Genomic DNA, 15,344 nt, shown 5'->3' with positions numbered 1-15,344 from the left:
GGGGGATTTGTTATTTTACTGGGCTCTCCTCTGCTCTGCTGACTGCAGGATGCGCGTTCAGGCATGTCTGGGCTCGTGGCTTTGGACGGAGCACTGACGGGAGGGGGAGCAGGGGGTGGAGCTTAGAGGAGGTGCCGCTTTCAAATCTTGCTAGCTCTCCAACATTACCAACTATAGCTTTAATGTGAAGGAAATTGCCCTCTCTAAAGAAATGACGGACTCGATGTGAGGAATCGAGTCTCTTTAATGCCTGCAGCATGGAGAGAAGACCCAAGTGTTCTTTGCCAGCCTTCAGAATGCACAGACTTTTATACCAAACTGAAGCTCTGACCCCAGTTTGCACCCACCAGCTGTACTCGTAAAGAAGAATGCCCCCCCATATAACAGGTTTATCAATACAGGAAACCTCCCCCTACCAAATGAAAGGTCATGGGTTCAAGATTTAGAGAAGTGCCCCCCAATAAAGATTCCTGAATAATCCCCACATTAGCCAGTGGTTTTGCCTGGCCTAGCTCTCCATCCCTGTCCAGAGCCATGTGCTCTGCTCTCACCTGCCACCTCAAACCCTCCAGTACATGTTTTTTTTAGACTTTTTTGCAAGTCCTGAGGCCCTAACTGTGAAGCAGGACTTGGAGTTAGCGAGATAACTTCTGGGTTAACTCTGGGTTTTAAGTACTATGAAGCTGGTTCTCTTTTTCCTGGAATAAATCACCGTGGCAACTTACGCTGAACAGCTAACCAGCTCCAGAGCAGTTTATGTTTAGGGTGTAAGATCACAGCCTGTCAACATCCCGACCTCTGACCAATCACTGAAGAAAAAGTATTTATGGACGAAAGTCTGGAGTGTCGGGTAAAAAAGAGGACTCTATACCGTATGTTGTTATAGGTCAGTAGAATCACTTCACGGTTTCAGGGCTATGGACAAACCATAAGGAAAAGATATGAATAAGCCTATCTATCTATCTATCTATCTATCTATCTATCTATCTATCTATCTATCTATATCCTGGGAACTGGCTTCAGGCCTCAGGTTACCTGACAGCCTCGCCCATCTGTTCCAGCTTTCCTCATCAGCCCTGCAGCTGTTCCCTGTGGCCTTCCTCACCTACCTCCTCACCTGTACCTCCTTCCTTTGTCCACTTCCTTTGTACAACTTCATAGTTGTAATGTGGTTTTCTGTTATTTGTTACCTGTCTGCCAGATTCCTGCCTGCTGGACCTGCTGCCCAGGTAGGACTCTTGCTACTTTTCTATCAGCAAGAACCTATATATACCCTCACTTCCATAAAAACACATTGAAATATTCCGTCCGTCTCGACTCTGCATTTGGGTCCTTCCTTTGTTGCCACTCTCCCCCACTCCCAAGACACCCTGTTCTAAGCTTCAAACATTACCATAGCCGGCCAGGGTACTCTATCTTCCAACTTGTCAAATACAGCTGCTTGGTCAGTGGCCCTGCCTATAGGTTTACAACTAACTATATATTTACATGACAAGTAAATGTTGCCCAAATCCATTGTTTTGCTCTCTTTGCTCTAATGTAACACTAATATAATTTTTCATAGTGTAGACAATCTGATCCAATCCAATCAGATCAGGGCCACTTTCATGCAGGGTCCTAAATCCACTACATATCCAATAACTGGGCATGAGGTCCCTATGGGAACAGTCATATCGGAATTCATGTGTATTTTTTACCTCCATGGTTTTTCCACGTCATAATTCACCCAGGTTTATTGTTACACTAACGGCTGGACATGTCCCGAACTATTGCTAAAAAAGTACTTGCTTTTGTCGCAACAAAAATTGCTAGATATATCCCTAACCCTCGTAAAAACAAATCTCTGCCGGTCTGCTGCTGTCTGCTGCTTGGCAGCCATCTGGCCTAGATGTCATGCCATCCATCATCCCCTCCTCCTTATGAGAAACTCAGCTCATATAGGCTTACATGTAATCTGAGCTACATATGAAACTTCAAATCAAATGTAGCATATCCCTGGTTTTGCAGAAACATACGATGCCGACATGTTATTATGGCAACTAGGTTGATCTCCTGCATGGCTCATCAGCTGGTGATGATGCCGATTTTTCCTTCACTAACCTTTGTTGTCTGTCTGCAAATCATCAAGGTAGAAATCTGTCTGCCGGTTGCCCAGGACGAAGGCCAGGAAGGAGAGGATGAGGGCGTCCAGGATGCCCATGATGGCCAGCATATAGGCCCAGCGTACAGAGCAATCACCCAGGGAATATTTCCCCGTCTGCTCCCCGCACATGTCCCGGATCACCTCGGCGTCCCATCCGTCGGGGAAGATCATGCAACCCAGCACCAGGCACACTCCTGCAGGAGGTCACAGAGGAGGAGAGAAGCAAGGTTAAAGTGAGAATTGCGATTGGGAGCATGAGCTAATATCGTAACTGACAACTTCGGACCACCGTTTTTATTGTCTCTCTTGCATGACATAAATGGTTTTCCAATCATCACTAAAGTGCATATGAATTTTCACCAGATTATGCAATTTGCAAATATGCTATTTCCTCAATTCTAGAATAAAAGTGGTGCAGTGTCAATCCAGTGCACTCAAGCAGGACTACACCTATGCCAATCAGTGTTTCACAGGTGTGATGAAGAACGGAGACATCATCTTTCATAGCAGGTTGCAGTGTCACAAATTTAGTGGCTTTCTCACTAGATTTGGTGACTTTTGAGAGTTTAGTGCCTCTAGTGTCTTTTTTTAGCTTCTTTTTGGGCAGTGCTCTCATGTGGCTGTGTCTCTTTGGACTGACTGTGTTCAGTCTGGGGAAGGCAGCAGAGCTATCAGACAACCAATCATCAACCAGACAAAAACATGAATAAGCTGTGAATGTGTGTACATAACCACCAATCAATGATTACCATTGTTTGTCCCAGAAACTTCTCCTTTGTTTTTGTTGTAAATTATTTAACTTGACTACCTTGATTTAACTTATTTTTTCCCCAAAAATACACAGAGTTTTTAAGAGTTTATTGAAAAATATTGAGTAACAGAGTATATAAAATAAATAAAAGATAGAGGTAGATTTAGATTCTTATTGATTAGATGAGCATATCTTGAAAATGTAGTCAGTTAAATTTAGTATGAGTCTTTTTTTAGTTTCTGTATACATTATGAAAAAACATGAATTATGACATCACAGATATGCTAATTAGCATGCAAGGTTATACAACAACATCTACTGACTTTTCGATCAGGCTTTAGCTACTTTCCTTTGGGAATAAGGAGAAACTAAACTGACTCACTGGGTGCACCTACCCAGTAGACCTGACTTGCTCTAAGACCCATCCCTACTCTAAACACTAACGTTAGCTTTGCTAAGATGCTAACTGGTGCTACAAACTAGAAAGACTCAGGAACAGAGCAACTCAACCTGGCAGCTCATGTTTTTGTTCCCATGCTCCGAAGATAGGCTACCCAGTCCAAACAACAGTAAGTCTTTACAATTTTTATAAACTATTTTATCATTACATTCACTTCTGATAATCTATTAAGCTATAAATCGACTGTGTAATTTCAAATATTGGCCATTTTCAATATGTTTTTGGAGTTGAGAAGCTCCACAAACTAGTATGACAGCATGCTAGCACGTGCAGGGGTCGCTAGCTAGCTTTCTCAAGAGACCCATCTTGTAGACGCAACTGCAGGTTAGCATTAACTTACTTCCAGTATCCTGGGAACAAAAATGTAACCACCATGGCTAAGTCGCTCTCCTCCCAGGCCTGTCTACCTCTTAGCATTAACATTAGCGTTTGGTGTAACGGCATGTTAGCGCCTGAAGCATGTGAGCACCTGCAGGGGTTGCTTGCTAGCCAGCTGTGCCGTTACACAGGCAGCTGTAAGCTGACTGGAGCTTTCTCAAGAGACTGTTTTTGTGGACGCACACACTGGGTTAGCATTAACTTCATTCCAATATCCAGGGGGGAAAACAGTAAGCTACCGTGGCTATTTCGCTCTCTCCTAGGCCTGTCTACATCTTAGCATTAACATTAGCATTTAGAAAACACCTGGAAGAACATAGCCAATCAGTTACAGAGTAGGAGTGAGTCTTCCTGCAAGGCATACTGGGTAGGCATACCCAGTGAGTCAGTTTAGTCTCTACCATTGGAAATGTTGGAAACAATATCAATATATTTCCTTAATGATTTAAGTGAACATCTCCTAGCAACCACAAGCACAGCTTCTGTGTCAAATAGTAATGATCCAGGTGGGATATCACTTGCTACACACTGATTAGGGGAAAAATGCGTATGAATTCCAACATCTCTTCAGGTGTTGAGGGGTTAACAGTGAGACAGTAGAAAGATGGAATACATGCACTGTATAGATTATTCCCCTGAAGATAATTGCATATGCGACAGAATTTAAAACATACAGATCACAGCAGAACCTGCATGCACTCACACCCACAAACACACATACCTGCAGACACATACTGTACAGTACAAAGCCCTCTAGGGAAATGCTTACATGCAATTCCAACACTGCAACAAAAAATGGTAATCTATACTTTACACCTTTGCTCATTCATCAAAGTGAGCATCACTGGGGAGCTGATTGTGCCGTATTCCTTGCTCACCAGCACTGTTTAAATAGCATTCAGCCTGTGCCTGAGGGGATGTAAGTAAAGCAGTGGGCTCCACTGGGAGATAGGGAACATACATGGCAGACGTCACACTGGATCTTCATTGCAGACCAGACATGTCTTTTCCACAGGCAACATCACTTGTGATACACATGAAAAGTCAGACAGATTTGGCTGAGTTGGTGATTATTACGCTTCTGTCCAATAAATGTTCAAAAGATTCAATGTCTGGAACTCCATTGGTGAGCATTTGTAAATATTTTAAGTGCCATGTGTGTCATATGTGTACTTTAGGATGCTGGGCAGCAACCAAAAACAGAAGCTGCTGTGTGAAATGAGGCGTACACTAACACAGAGGGATCACTGACTGAAATGTGAAACAGAGGATTATAGCATCAGGGTTTTTAGTAAATTCTGCTGCTAAACATATGAAGCTGAATGTTTCCAGGTGGCATCCAAGCCTCAAAGGTCAACAAGTTTAGACATAGTACTGATACATTACTCCTGAGTCCTCTATTGTTGTTCATACCAAGATTTTAAAAAACATTGTCATTAGTCGATGCAAAGTCCAACTGAAATGACAGAGGATAAGATACATCTGAAATGCTCTTTTAGAGTGGGTGGGCCTGTGGATGTGTTTGCTTGATAGTTGAGCCTGCAGGCACACTGAGACACAATATAAACCAACTCATGCTGGTAACTGAAGCTTACAAGCTAAGGACAAACACCATTTTGTATGACATTTACAGACGTTTTTAGGGGTTCAATTAACTAAATAACTATCACTCCTGCAAACTGATTTTAGCAGCACGCTTTTTTGACTAAAAGTGTTCTTTTGGTAGCTTGTTCAGCATGTCAGGGTGCAGCACCTAGTGCTGGAGAGATCGAGTGTCAAGGGTCTGGACCTCTAAATATATTGAACTTTAAAGTTTTTAGCTTTCCCAGTATTAGCAACAATGTGCCGCTGCTGAGTGGAAATATAACTTTGTTTCATTGTCCTTGTGTCAAGTCAAGCATAGAGATTCGTATGGCCTAACCATCTCAGTGGTGAGCAAATACAGCCACAGGAAAACATGTACAGTCTCCACCTGCACTGCTTAAAGCAAGCTAAAGGGAGGGAAGATTAGTACACTGTTTAAGATTGCAGTGCTTTAATTCCGATTGCTGGCAGTTAACTTGTTTAACATATAAACACAGAGTAGGTGGGGGAAAGTGTTAGACTGTGATGCAGCGACTATGTCCTGGAAGCAGTAAATACCCAGTCAGTTCTCATTCCCAGGTTGTCAAATACCAACCCTTTTTTACACCCCTCGGCATCTGATAGCGATACTATGTCAGTTGCTCTCAGTGTCAAATATTGCTAAGAATGTTTTTTATATTGGAGTTAGCTGAAAGCCCTGTGCATCTCATAAAGACGCCAAAGGGGACCTTTGGTGTCCATATCACACACAGAGGGGCGTGACAAAGCATTGGTATTTGACAAAACAGGAATGAGAACAGGCTGAAATACCACTGCAGGTTCTAACTACCAATAAAGTGTAATTGCTCTGGGTGTTTGTTTGTGTTTGTTTTTTGCAAGCACTGGCAGGACAACACATTTGTCCACTTTTGTACATGAGGAGACATTAATGTGAGTTCAAACTCTGTGACTCTGTGTGTTGTTGTTTCATCAGCATTGAAAAACAGGTACTACACGTAAATCTAAGTGAAGTTATTTGCTTGGCTATGTGCAAGGCCTGTCTCCTAGATATACGATCATATACAACTAATTTGAAACAGCAAATACCGAACAGATTGTTTTCTATTAACCTTCTGAAGAAATGTTGCTAATTAATGTACCTGGCAAGTCGTAAAAATGATACTGAACATATCCACAAAATGTTGAACTGCAAAACATTCAGTTGTTTCTCTGCCAAATTAGGCACATTGACTTGTGAATACAGGATTATTTTCATTTTTTTTTTTTAATCTTTTTACTAACATTTAAGCAAAATTACGATCTTTCCCTAACTTTAACCAAAGTACTTTTGTTGCCCAAACCTAAGACAGGAGTTTGACTGTGAACCCGGCGTTCTAGTGCCAAGATCTTGCACTTTGTACACCCACCAAAATGTAGTGTTTAGAAACATTGTCTGCAAACATAATCCAGGCAGTGATTACATTGCCATAACAACATAATTAGGAAAGCAGTTCAGGAACATACAATGTCATTTCTAGGAGACAGGGATGCAGGGGGTGAATGTTGTATGACAAAGGTCCTGGGCAAGAAATTCCATTTTTATTTAATATTACAGGTCTGGACGCCTCAATCTTTTTATTTATTTATTTTTCTGAAAAGAGAACACAGGTCTTTTAAAGAGCAGGCCTATGTGCTGTGGCAGAAAATAAACATGCAATTTTAATTTTATCTGGACTTTAAAAAGAACAAATTTCAACAAAGTGCAGAACGGCAGGAAAATGTTTTGCTTGTGGGGTCTGAACGTGAAGGATCTGAGTGTATTAAAGTGAAGTCCAATAGTCATATGGTTGAACCCTGTCACATTAGTGATTCCCTCTGAAGACCCCGTGTTTCACCCACTATCCATCCATCATGAGAAAACGGTGGGCGGTGAACTCATGGCAACAGATGAGGGAGGATATCAGATTAGTCACCACCTCTCAGTGTAAAGCAGAACACCATGCAAATATGAGGAGTCTTATTTCAGGCTGGGACGTACACCATTTGAAAATGTGACCGCTCCTCTGACAAAATGATTGCAGGCGTAATGAGAGAATGTAATGAGAAAGAATATAATGACGATAATACAGTAAGTAATGAGAGAATAGACGAGCAATGGAAGCAATCATCGTGGGAAATCATCATGTTATTAGCTTCTTTTATGACCTAAGGTATTAACATAGATGAGAGTTGATAAAATCATTAAGTGAGTCATGAGTGTCAGGTAACATGTATTATGGATTTTTGATGAATGTTCCCCCATCTGGCATGAAACTCATCCAAAGTTATTGAATGTGGGCTCTGTGAAAATGTGCATGCACAAGAATCCTGATGTGCAAAATACTCATTAACCAATCATTTTCCTTTGTAGTAAATGTTATTAACTCCTGTTTGGTTTTGTTTTTTTAACAATACACTATATGTGGTTGATGTGAACACCAATTTTGTTCACTGGCCCAAAGCACATGAGGAGTTATCATGTGTTTGTGCTGTGAGCGAATGAAATTACATTTTCTGAATCAAATCACATTTTGGCATGAAATTAAACCTGACTATGAGGTATCATTTCATGTGATGGATAATAATTGGGTTTAATTTTCGTTGCTCTGGCCATTTGATTGCTTGAGATTTACAAAATTGCACTCAACAAGGTCATTGCTGAGATCTTGGAACAGGATGAAACCGCTCTGATTCAGAGCTCAAAATACTACAATAAGGTACATTTGGGTATGAAAAAGAAAAAAACACATTCTGTGGGTCCACAAAATCAGTCTCACATTCATTGTCTGTGGAGCAGCTCCAGACTTTATACTTGATGACCTCATAAGTTTGAGACTTACCTCTGGTTTCTGGCATTGAGAGAGTGTAGCTTATGTTCACAAACATTTGAATGAATTTTCCTTGGACATAGAAATAACATATTTGAATTCTTAATTTAGGTAGTCTTCCCCTCTAAGGCTGTTTCTTCCTGCTATCTCAGAACATTCATGTATTTTTTTTCCCCCACTGTTACGAACTCTTCTCACAACAGGAGATTAGATCAGTTAATCAATATGCCTGACATGTAAAGCAATGTTGAGATTTGGAAAGTGTGTAAGTCATCTCTCATGCAAACCCTACTGTTACTCATAACACACTTCTCTTCATAGATCCATTTACATGTGTCTTTAAAGAACTGAAATTCCAGAGTCAGAAAGAAAACATTTGCAATATTGTATTTTGTACATTCACAAAACATGAAGAAAATATTTTTTCCTTTGCCATTACAAACCCACGTCCTGACCGGTTATACAATAGCAACCTGGTCTCACTCCGACTACAGCGTAACTTAAGGGGGTGAAAGTCCAAGTAAGGCGGACGGGAGGGGTAGTGGATGGGTCCAACAACCACCTACTTTCACCCAGGAGGCCGGTGTTTGCTTCCCGTAAGACTGTAAGCCAAACCCTGTTCTTTTTTCCTAAACCCAACTCATGCTTTTGTTGCCTAAACCCAACCATGAGCTTGTGTTGGCTAAACGTAACCACGTGCATTTGTTGTAGAAGGAAAAAGCAGTGTTGTACCAAGGTAGTGCATTTATTTTGAAAGAGACTGTGTGTAAATGGTACATTTTCTGTCAAAACAGAATCGTATTTCGAAATCAGACAATGCATATAACAGGCTGAAGTTGACACAGCATCCCAGCACGTCAACAACCAACACACCCAGGCTACCTTGCACATCATATGTCAGTGTGGAAAGTCCACGACCAAATGTCGACATGTGATGTGGTCGGAGTGAGAATGTGTTGACCATAGACTGTATATTAGAGATGGACAACATAAAAGCTTCCTGAAAGCGAAGGCAAGCTGGCACCCTCCATGTTAGTGGATGAGACGTAGGCCAAACTAAAATCTCCAAGTACATGTCAAATAAAACTTTTCCCAAAGATGGTTTCTGTCATTTTAGATAGGTCTTATGACGCTGATGTTTCAAGTGTCAAGTGTGGTTTTAACTAGTAATTTAATCTAAAAATGCTGCTGCTTGCGATTGGTCGGATAGGAGTATGGGTGGGAACTCAATACCGGCAGAGATCTTAAGTGCAGACTCTAAATGATGTCACCAGCTTAAGATGGTAGCGGATGTATCCAGGATATTTTGGCTTCATTTTTGCACATTGGGGGTAAGTTAAGATTTTCCACTCACCAACACTTTTTCGAGATCGCCCCAGATCAGACACAAATCAATGCTTGCTCCCCTTAGCACCCAGCAAGCCAAATGACGTCTGGTTAACGTTGTGTTGGCGTCATTCGGTGACGTTCCGGACTAGTCTAAAGCATGGCCAAATAGGCGGTGTTTTAGACGTCATTTCCAGGACATCCTCGCCAAGACGTCACCAAGACGTACAATTTATGTCATCGAGAGGACGTCTTGGTGACCACGTCCTGGAAATGACGTCCAAATGTCCCCCCTATAGAGGGAATCGCCTTGTTGTTTACAAATACTTCGGAGTAGAAAACCAGCAGAGTTTAGCGCTATATATATAGCTCACATATTTCACGTCACTATATCACCGTTTAGACTAATCTGATGTTTGTAAAGTCTATAAACACAATGATGGAACAAACATTACTATTTCTGTGTGCACGTTTTGTAATTAATAACATGGTTGTCGTAGATTAGCTGGGCTAACCGTTAGCTGTTAGCCCTGTTAGCGGTGTCTGTAGTAACTCTGTAACTCAATAAACGGCCCGTGAAAAAAATATTTTTTCCAGCGGATATCTTAGTTACAACATGATTGAGCTAACTGGAGTAGTTTCATGTTGTATCCGACAACGGGAGGCTTTTAACAGATGACGTCCTGATGTTAGCTTTGCTGCTGCTGTTAGCTGTCAGCTGCAGCCACTGATGCTTTCTAAACATTGTGATTTCCCAAAACTGAATAAATACCACACATAGCAACACACATAGCTCAATCATGTTGTAACTAAGACATCCGCTGGAAAAAATAAATATATAATATAAATAAATTAATTAATACATATATATAATAGAGATAGGGTGATAGTCTCTGATGTGACTGGTCATGATATGACTCGATCACGACCCCACTGGGCTTTCTCGGACTTGTACTGGTCCGTCCGTGCGCAAGTAATTGGTTGTGATAGGGTCATATTCTGGGCCTGATCGGACTAGTTGTGATTTGACGTGATCACAACCCAATCAGGCTCTCTCGGACACGTCCGGGTCCGTCCGTGTTTGCTGGGCAATGATTGCTAGGTGTGAATTTTCAGACAAGTGAGATATTCGCCATTGCGTCACAGATGTCCTAGAGATTAGGTTAGATATCTGGACCTGTCTGCACGTCCAAATCCTGTAGCATGAAATTTGTTGTTGTTGTTGTTGTTGACAGCAGCTAAGACCTACAGCCAATGAATGGGCAAGATACATAGTGAGAAACCTGTAGGTGCCATTAGATCTAAAGGTACAGGTCAGCAATATAGAGTTTTCACTTGGCTGATTCAAATAATTTTGTTCAGTTAAATGCATCATAGTCACTGACTGTGTTATTTATTAATTTTTCCTTAGTCTAAGTGATCAATACATATGACAGTAAGTGGACACGTGATCATTCAAATGCACCAAAGTACATCAATACACCAATAAGCAAATGTATTGACATAAATAAAGCTGTGACGTTATTGATTGATTCAGACTGTCTTCAATTCAGTGGCTGGCTCACATGGTTGCTAGCTTAACCTGTCACATTCGGTTTAGTACAAAACAAGACTACTAATATAAGCAATGTCTATTTGTAATTTTTTTCTGTGGCTTTAACTTATTTTTTTAGGAAGCTCTTAAACAGGCAGTAACAACAGCACTCTCAGACATCAGTGAAAGGAGCTCCACTGTTAAATCTACCAATTCAGTGTGGTTGGTTCAGTTTGTAGGTTCGTGGTAAACTATACATGTATGATACACACGTACTGAACACATCCAGTCGACTTGTATTAACAGAGATTCAACAATTCATTCATACCAAGAGTATATATGTAGCATATTGTAGAAAACCCCTATCTTTGTGTACTGCAGGGCAGTATGACAGTAATGACCATGTGACATGCTCTCCCTGTGCCCTCTCCTCTATCTGCCCTTCTTCTCCATCCTCAACTCAAGCATTTAAGTGGGCACAAGAGGGCTAAAAATAACCCCCACCTTCCTACAACCCAAGAAAAGCCCTTTGAAGTTGTTGGGGTTTTTCCTCTTCCTTCCTCCCCTCCGCTCTCTCAAGACACTGCATTCTGAACTTGGAGGGGAGGAACTTCAAAGGAGGCAAGAGGAGGGATCGAACAGAAAGGGAGGATGGGAGGCAGCGAAGAGACACGGAGAGAGCTGAAGAATGAAAGGGAAAAACTAGCTGTATGAAGAAGGAGAAAGAAAGCAAGATGGCTACTGCTGCTCCACTCCATTATGTCATTTTTCTCATCTCAGTTCATCACTCCCTGTCATTTCTTTTCATCGCAGCGTTCACAGCCCGTCAGCTGTTAGAAACAAGGCATCAAAGCAGATCAAACTAATGAAAACATTTGGACATACGCCGCCAGGACACGTTTGTGATCCAACTAGGTAAAATTACTGTGAACCAATTTATTTATAGTGCCCTAAAGTTATTTATAGACTTATTACATAACAGTTTTGTCAGACTTTCTTATCTACATGTCCACACAAATCTTTTTCTTTATTCTAGACAAACAGCCAAAAATGATTACATAAGGGCTCTAAAAATACCATCAGCGTGCTATATATAAGCGTGAGGTATTTTCGATGGGAGCAGATCCAGGCCCCACAGTATTCCTCCTGAGCAGCTCGACTCAGTGTGAGCTGTGTACACGAAGACTGTGACGTCATCCGACACTGTGTCATGTGCTATGACTAAGTTACTTTATGAGAGCATTCAGTCTGTGCACCGTAGTGCAATAACAAACACACACTCACACATCGACACACCACTTCCTCTCAAATGCAGACTGATGCATCAAATATCCAATCATGAGAGACAAACATCTGTATTGTCACCCCAATGCTGCTGCTGTTCATGCCAGTGTGAAAAACGGTTTACTAAGGCAGAAATAAAGTGGTGACATCATCATTGTTTTTTTTGTTTTTTTTAACGGAGTCATAAACTGTGTCCAGAATCACTATGACAAAAATTCATGCATTTGACCAGAAATCCCACAATAGTTGATGAACAGGTGCAGTCTGTTCTCATGCACAGTACATAGTCCTACTAAAACTAATGCACCAGAATTCATATATAACCCACACAATCATGAGGCAGTAATTTGCGAATAACCCATGTAATTGGTAGGCTGAGATCACGTCAATAATATGCTGGAGGGAACAAAGAGGAAAGTAGTATAAAGAGGGAAAATTCATATACAGAGGCAGGTTGAGGTAGTGGATGGGTCAGACATACACAGGACATCCCCCCAGGAGACTAGTGTTCAGAACCGTGAAACTAAATAAAGTTGTCACCATGTTTTTTTTCCTATACCTCACCTATATGTAACTATTTTTACTAAACCTCACCCATGTAATTTTATGTTGAGTGTATAACTTTAGGATGAATACATAACATGATGATGCCGAACTATGTTTCTTTCCTAAACCTAATCTACGGAACTTTACGTTAAGTGCATAACTTTATCTTCGGTGCGTTATGTGATGATGCCTGACTGTTTCTGTTGTAAGCCTAACCAATGTAACTTTATGTTAAGTACATAACTTTATATAAAGTACACGTGTTGATGCCCAACTGTTTCTTTCCTAAACCTAACCTATGTAACTATACGTTAAGTAGGTAATTTGATGATGCCTAACTGTTTCTTTCCTAAACCTAATCTGTGTAACTTTATGTTAAGTATGTAACTTTACGTTAAGTACATAACATTCCTATGCTTAACCTACATAACCACTTTTACTAAACCTGACTTATGTAACTTTATGTTAAGTATGTAACTTTGCATTAAGCATGTAATGTGATGATGCCCAATTATGTTTCTTTCCCAAACCTAACTTACGTAACTTTACTTGCCCAAATGTGACCTATGTCACTTTACGTTAAGTATATAACTTTACGTTTCGTGCATAACATGAAGATGCTCAACTATGTTTCTTTCCTAAACCTAACCTAAATAACTTCACTTACCCAAACCTAACCTACATAACATTACGTTAAGTATGTAACTTTACGATAAGTACGTAATTTGATGATGCCTAAATGTTTCTTTCCAAAACCTAACCAACGTAACTTTATTTTTTTGTATCAGTTTTGGTAGAGAGACACAAAGACGAACACCATCATCATGTCGATAGTGCCGTCAGATCAGACAATCACTGTATGTATTGCTCTGGAGGGCAATTGCAAACAACGCATTTGTTGTTCAATTTGGAGGATTGGTAATATTAGACGCCATATGGTACTGCTGATACAGGACCATATGACGCTGTCGCAGCAAAACCAGTGAGAGTGCTGAATTGGGCAATGGTGCATTTGATGACGTATAGTGATGGTTTAAACCATGTTTAGGTTCGTTTCACCTGTGAGTTTCCTGATAATGTAGCATTAAAGGTTCAGTGTAAGGTTTAGGAAGATTTACTGTAGCAGTGAGGGTTGCACATTGAAACCACATTGAAACTTGTCCTAGTTAGAATTCTTTTACTGTCATTGTTCAGGAGGTTTCTACCAGGATCCCCACTATATATATATGTATATATATACATATATATATATATATATATATATATTTACACTCACGGTGTTATATTATAACTCCCAGTGGAGAATCCTTAACAACAAGGTACTGTTGGCCTCCTTGTGGAAGCAGTGTGAAGTCCAACACAGAGCAGCGGAGTGGAAAGGTGTGAACATGACTTCATTAAGAGATCACCATGTCCAGTCAATAATGTAATAAAGCTGTCTGAGGTCTGCCCTTCCCTCTGCTACTGTGTCTAGACCTTGGTCTGCTGTCCTCCATCTATCTAATGGACGGCCTCCTCGCTGATATACAGAGCTTTTATTGGAGTTGGGATCAAGCCTGTTGTGTGTGTGTGTGTGTGAGTGAGGGTGTGTATATTGCTGAGGGGGCACTTTACAAGATGTTGCTGCCGCCAGGGTTCACTGGCCCACTTGGCATGAAGCTTTCACTCTTTTTTCCCTCTTTCATTCCATCTTTGAACTCTTTCACTCCTACTACCTACTGTAAATCATCACTGTGGGTTTTTTGTTACATATTTGTCATTTATCGATTACAGCGGGTTAATGTAACATCTTGTTTTATATTCATGAGTGTACAAATTATACCAAATTGCTGACCTTACCTACTTTGTTAAAGGTAATGCCTCTACCAAAATCATTTCTGGGGTGTTAAAACCCAGCGTCCCCTTCTCCCCTTGCTTTTTCTCTTCCTTTATCTTTCCCTCACTCATCCCCATGTCCTTCAGCAGCTGAGGAGGAAGTTGCTGGCACAAGTCCCAAATCTGGAAAGAGATTGGCAGGCGTACAGAGTCTCCACATATCCATATAATGTGTCATCTCACAAGTTCAAGCATCGTTTTTCATTGAGCCACGCGAAGCAGTTTTGTGATATACTGAGGGATCACTGAGCAGCAATTCATTGCTCTGGCAATTCATCTAGGTCACAATTAGAGGAGGAGTATCACTATGAACCATCTCTGATTCTGAAACTGCATTTTATTTAACCGTACCACAGTGGATCATATAGTTACAGCATTGAAAATAAAAAATCTACAGCGACATTCTGGAAACGATGTTCAAGTTTTCCTAGATAATCAACTCAATCACCAGAATAAATGTCAATTTCAATCAATCAATTTTATTTATAAAGCCCAATATCACAAATCACAATTTGCCTCACAGGGCTTTACAGCATACGACATCCCTCTGTCCTTATGACCCTCGCAGCGGATAAGGAAAAACTCCCCAAAAAAACCCCTTTAACGGGGAAAAAAAA

The 15,344-nt window shown here is 40.8% G+C and overlaps 1 protein-coding gene across 1 annotated transcript in view; it reads right to left on the bottom strand.

The window, feature by feature from the left end:
- The window catches only part of LOC126403524 (LHFPL tetraspan subfamily member 4 protein-like), a 49,694-nt gene that overhangs the window by 13,477 nt on the left and 20,873 nt on the right, over window positions 1-15,344 (bottom strand). The window contains exon 2 of the mRNA XM_050066253.1: window positions 2,101-2,337. Within this exon, the coding sequence (XP_049922210.1) occupies window positions 2,101-2,337 (237 nt within the window). The remainder of the gene's footprint in view (window positions 1-2,100; window positions 2,338-15,344) is intronic.

The sequence above is a fragment of the Epinephelus moara genome, chromosome 16 (assembly GCF_006386435.1).
Source record: "Epinephelus moara isolate mb chromosome 16, YSFRI_EMoa_1.0, whole genome shotgun sequence".
Classification (NCBI taxonomy): domain Eukaryota; kingdom Metazoa; phylum Chordata; class Actinopteri; order Perciformes; family Serranidae; genus Epinephelus; species Epinephelus moara.
This window is presented reverse-complemented; position numbering and strand designations above follow the sequence as displayed.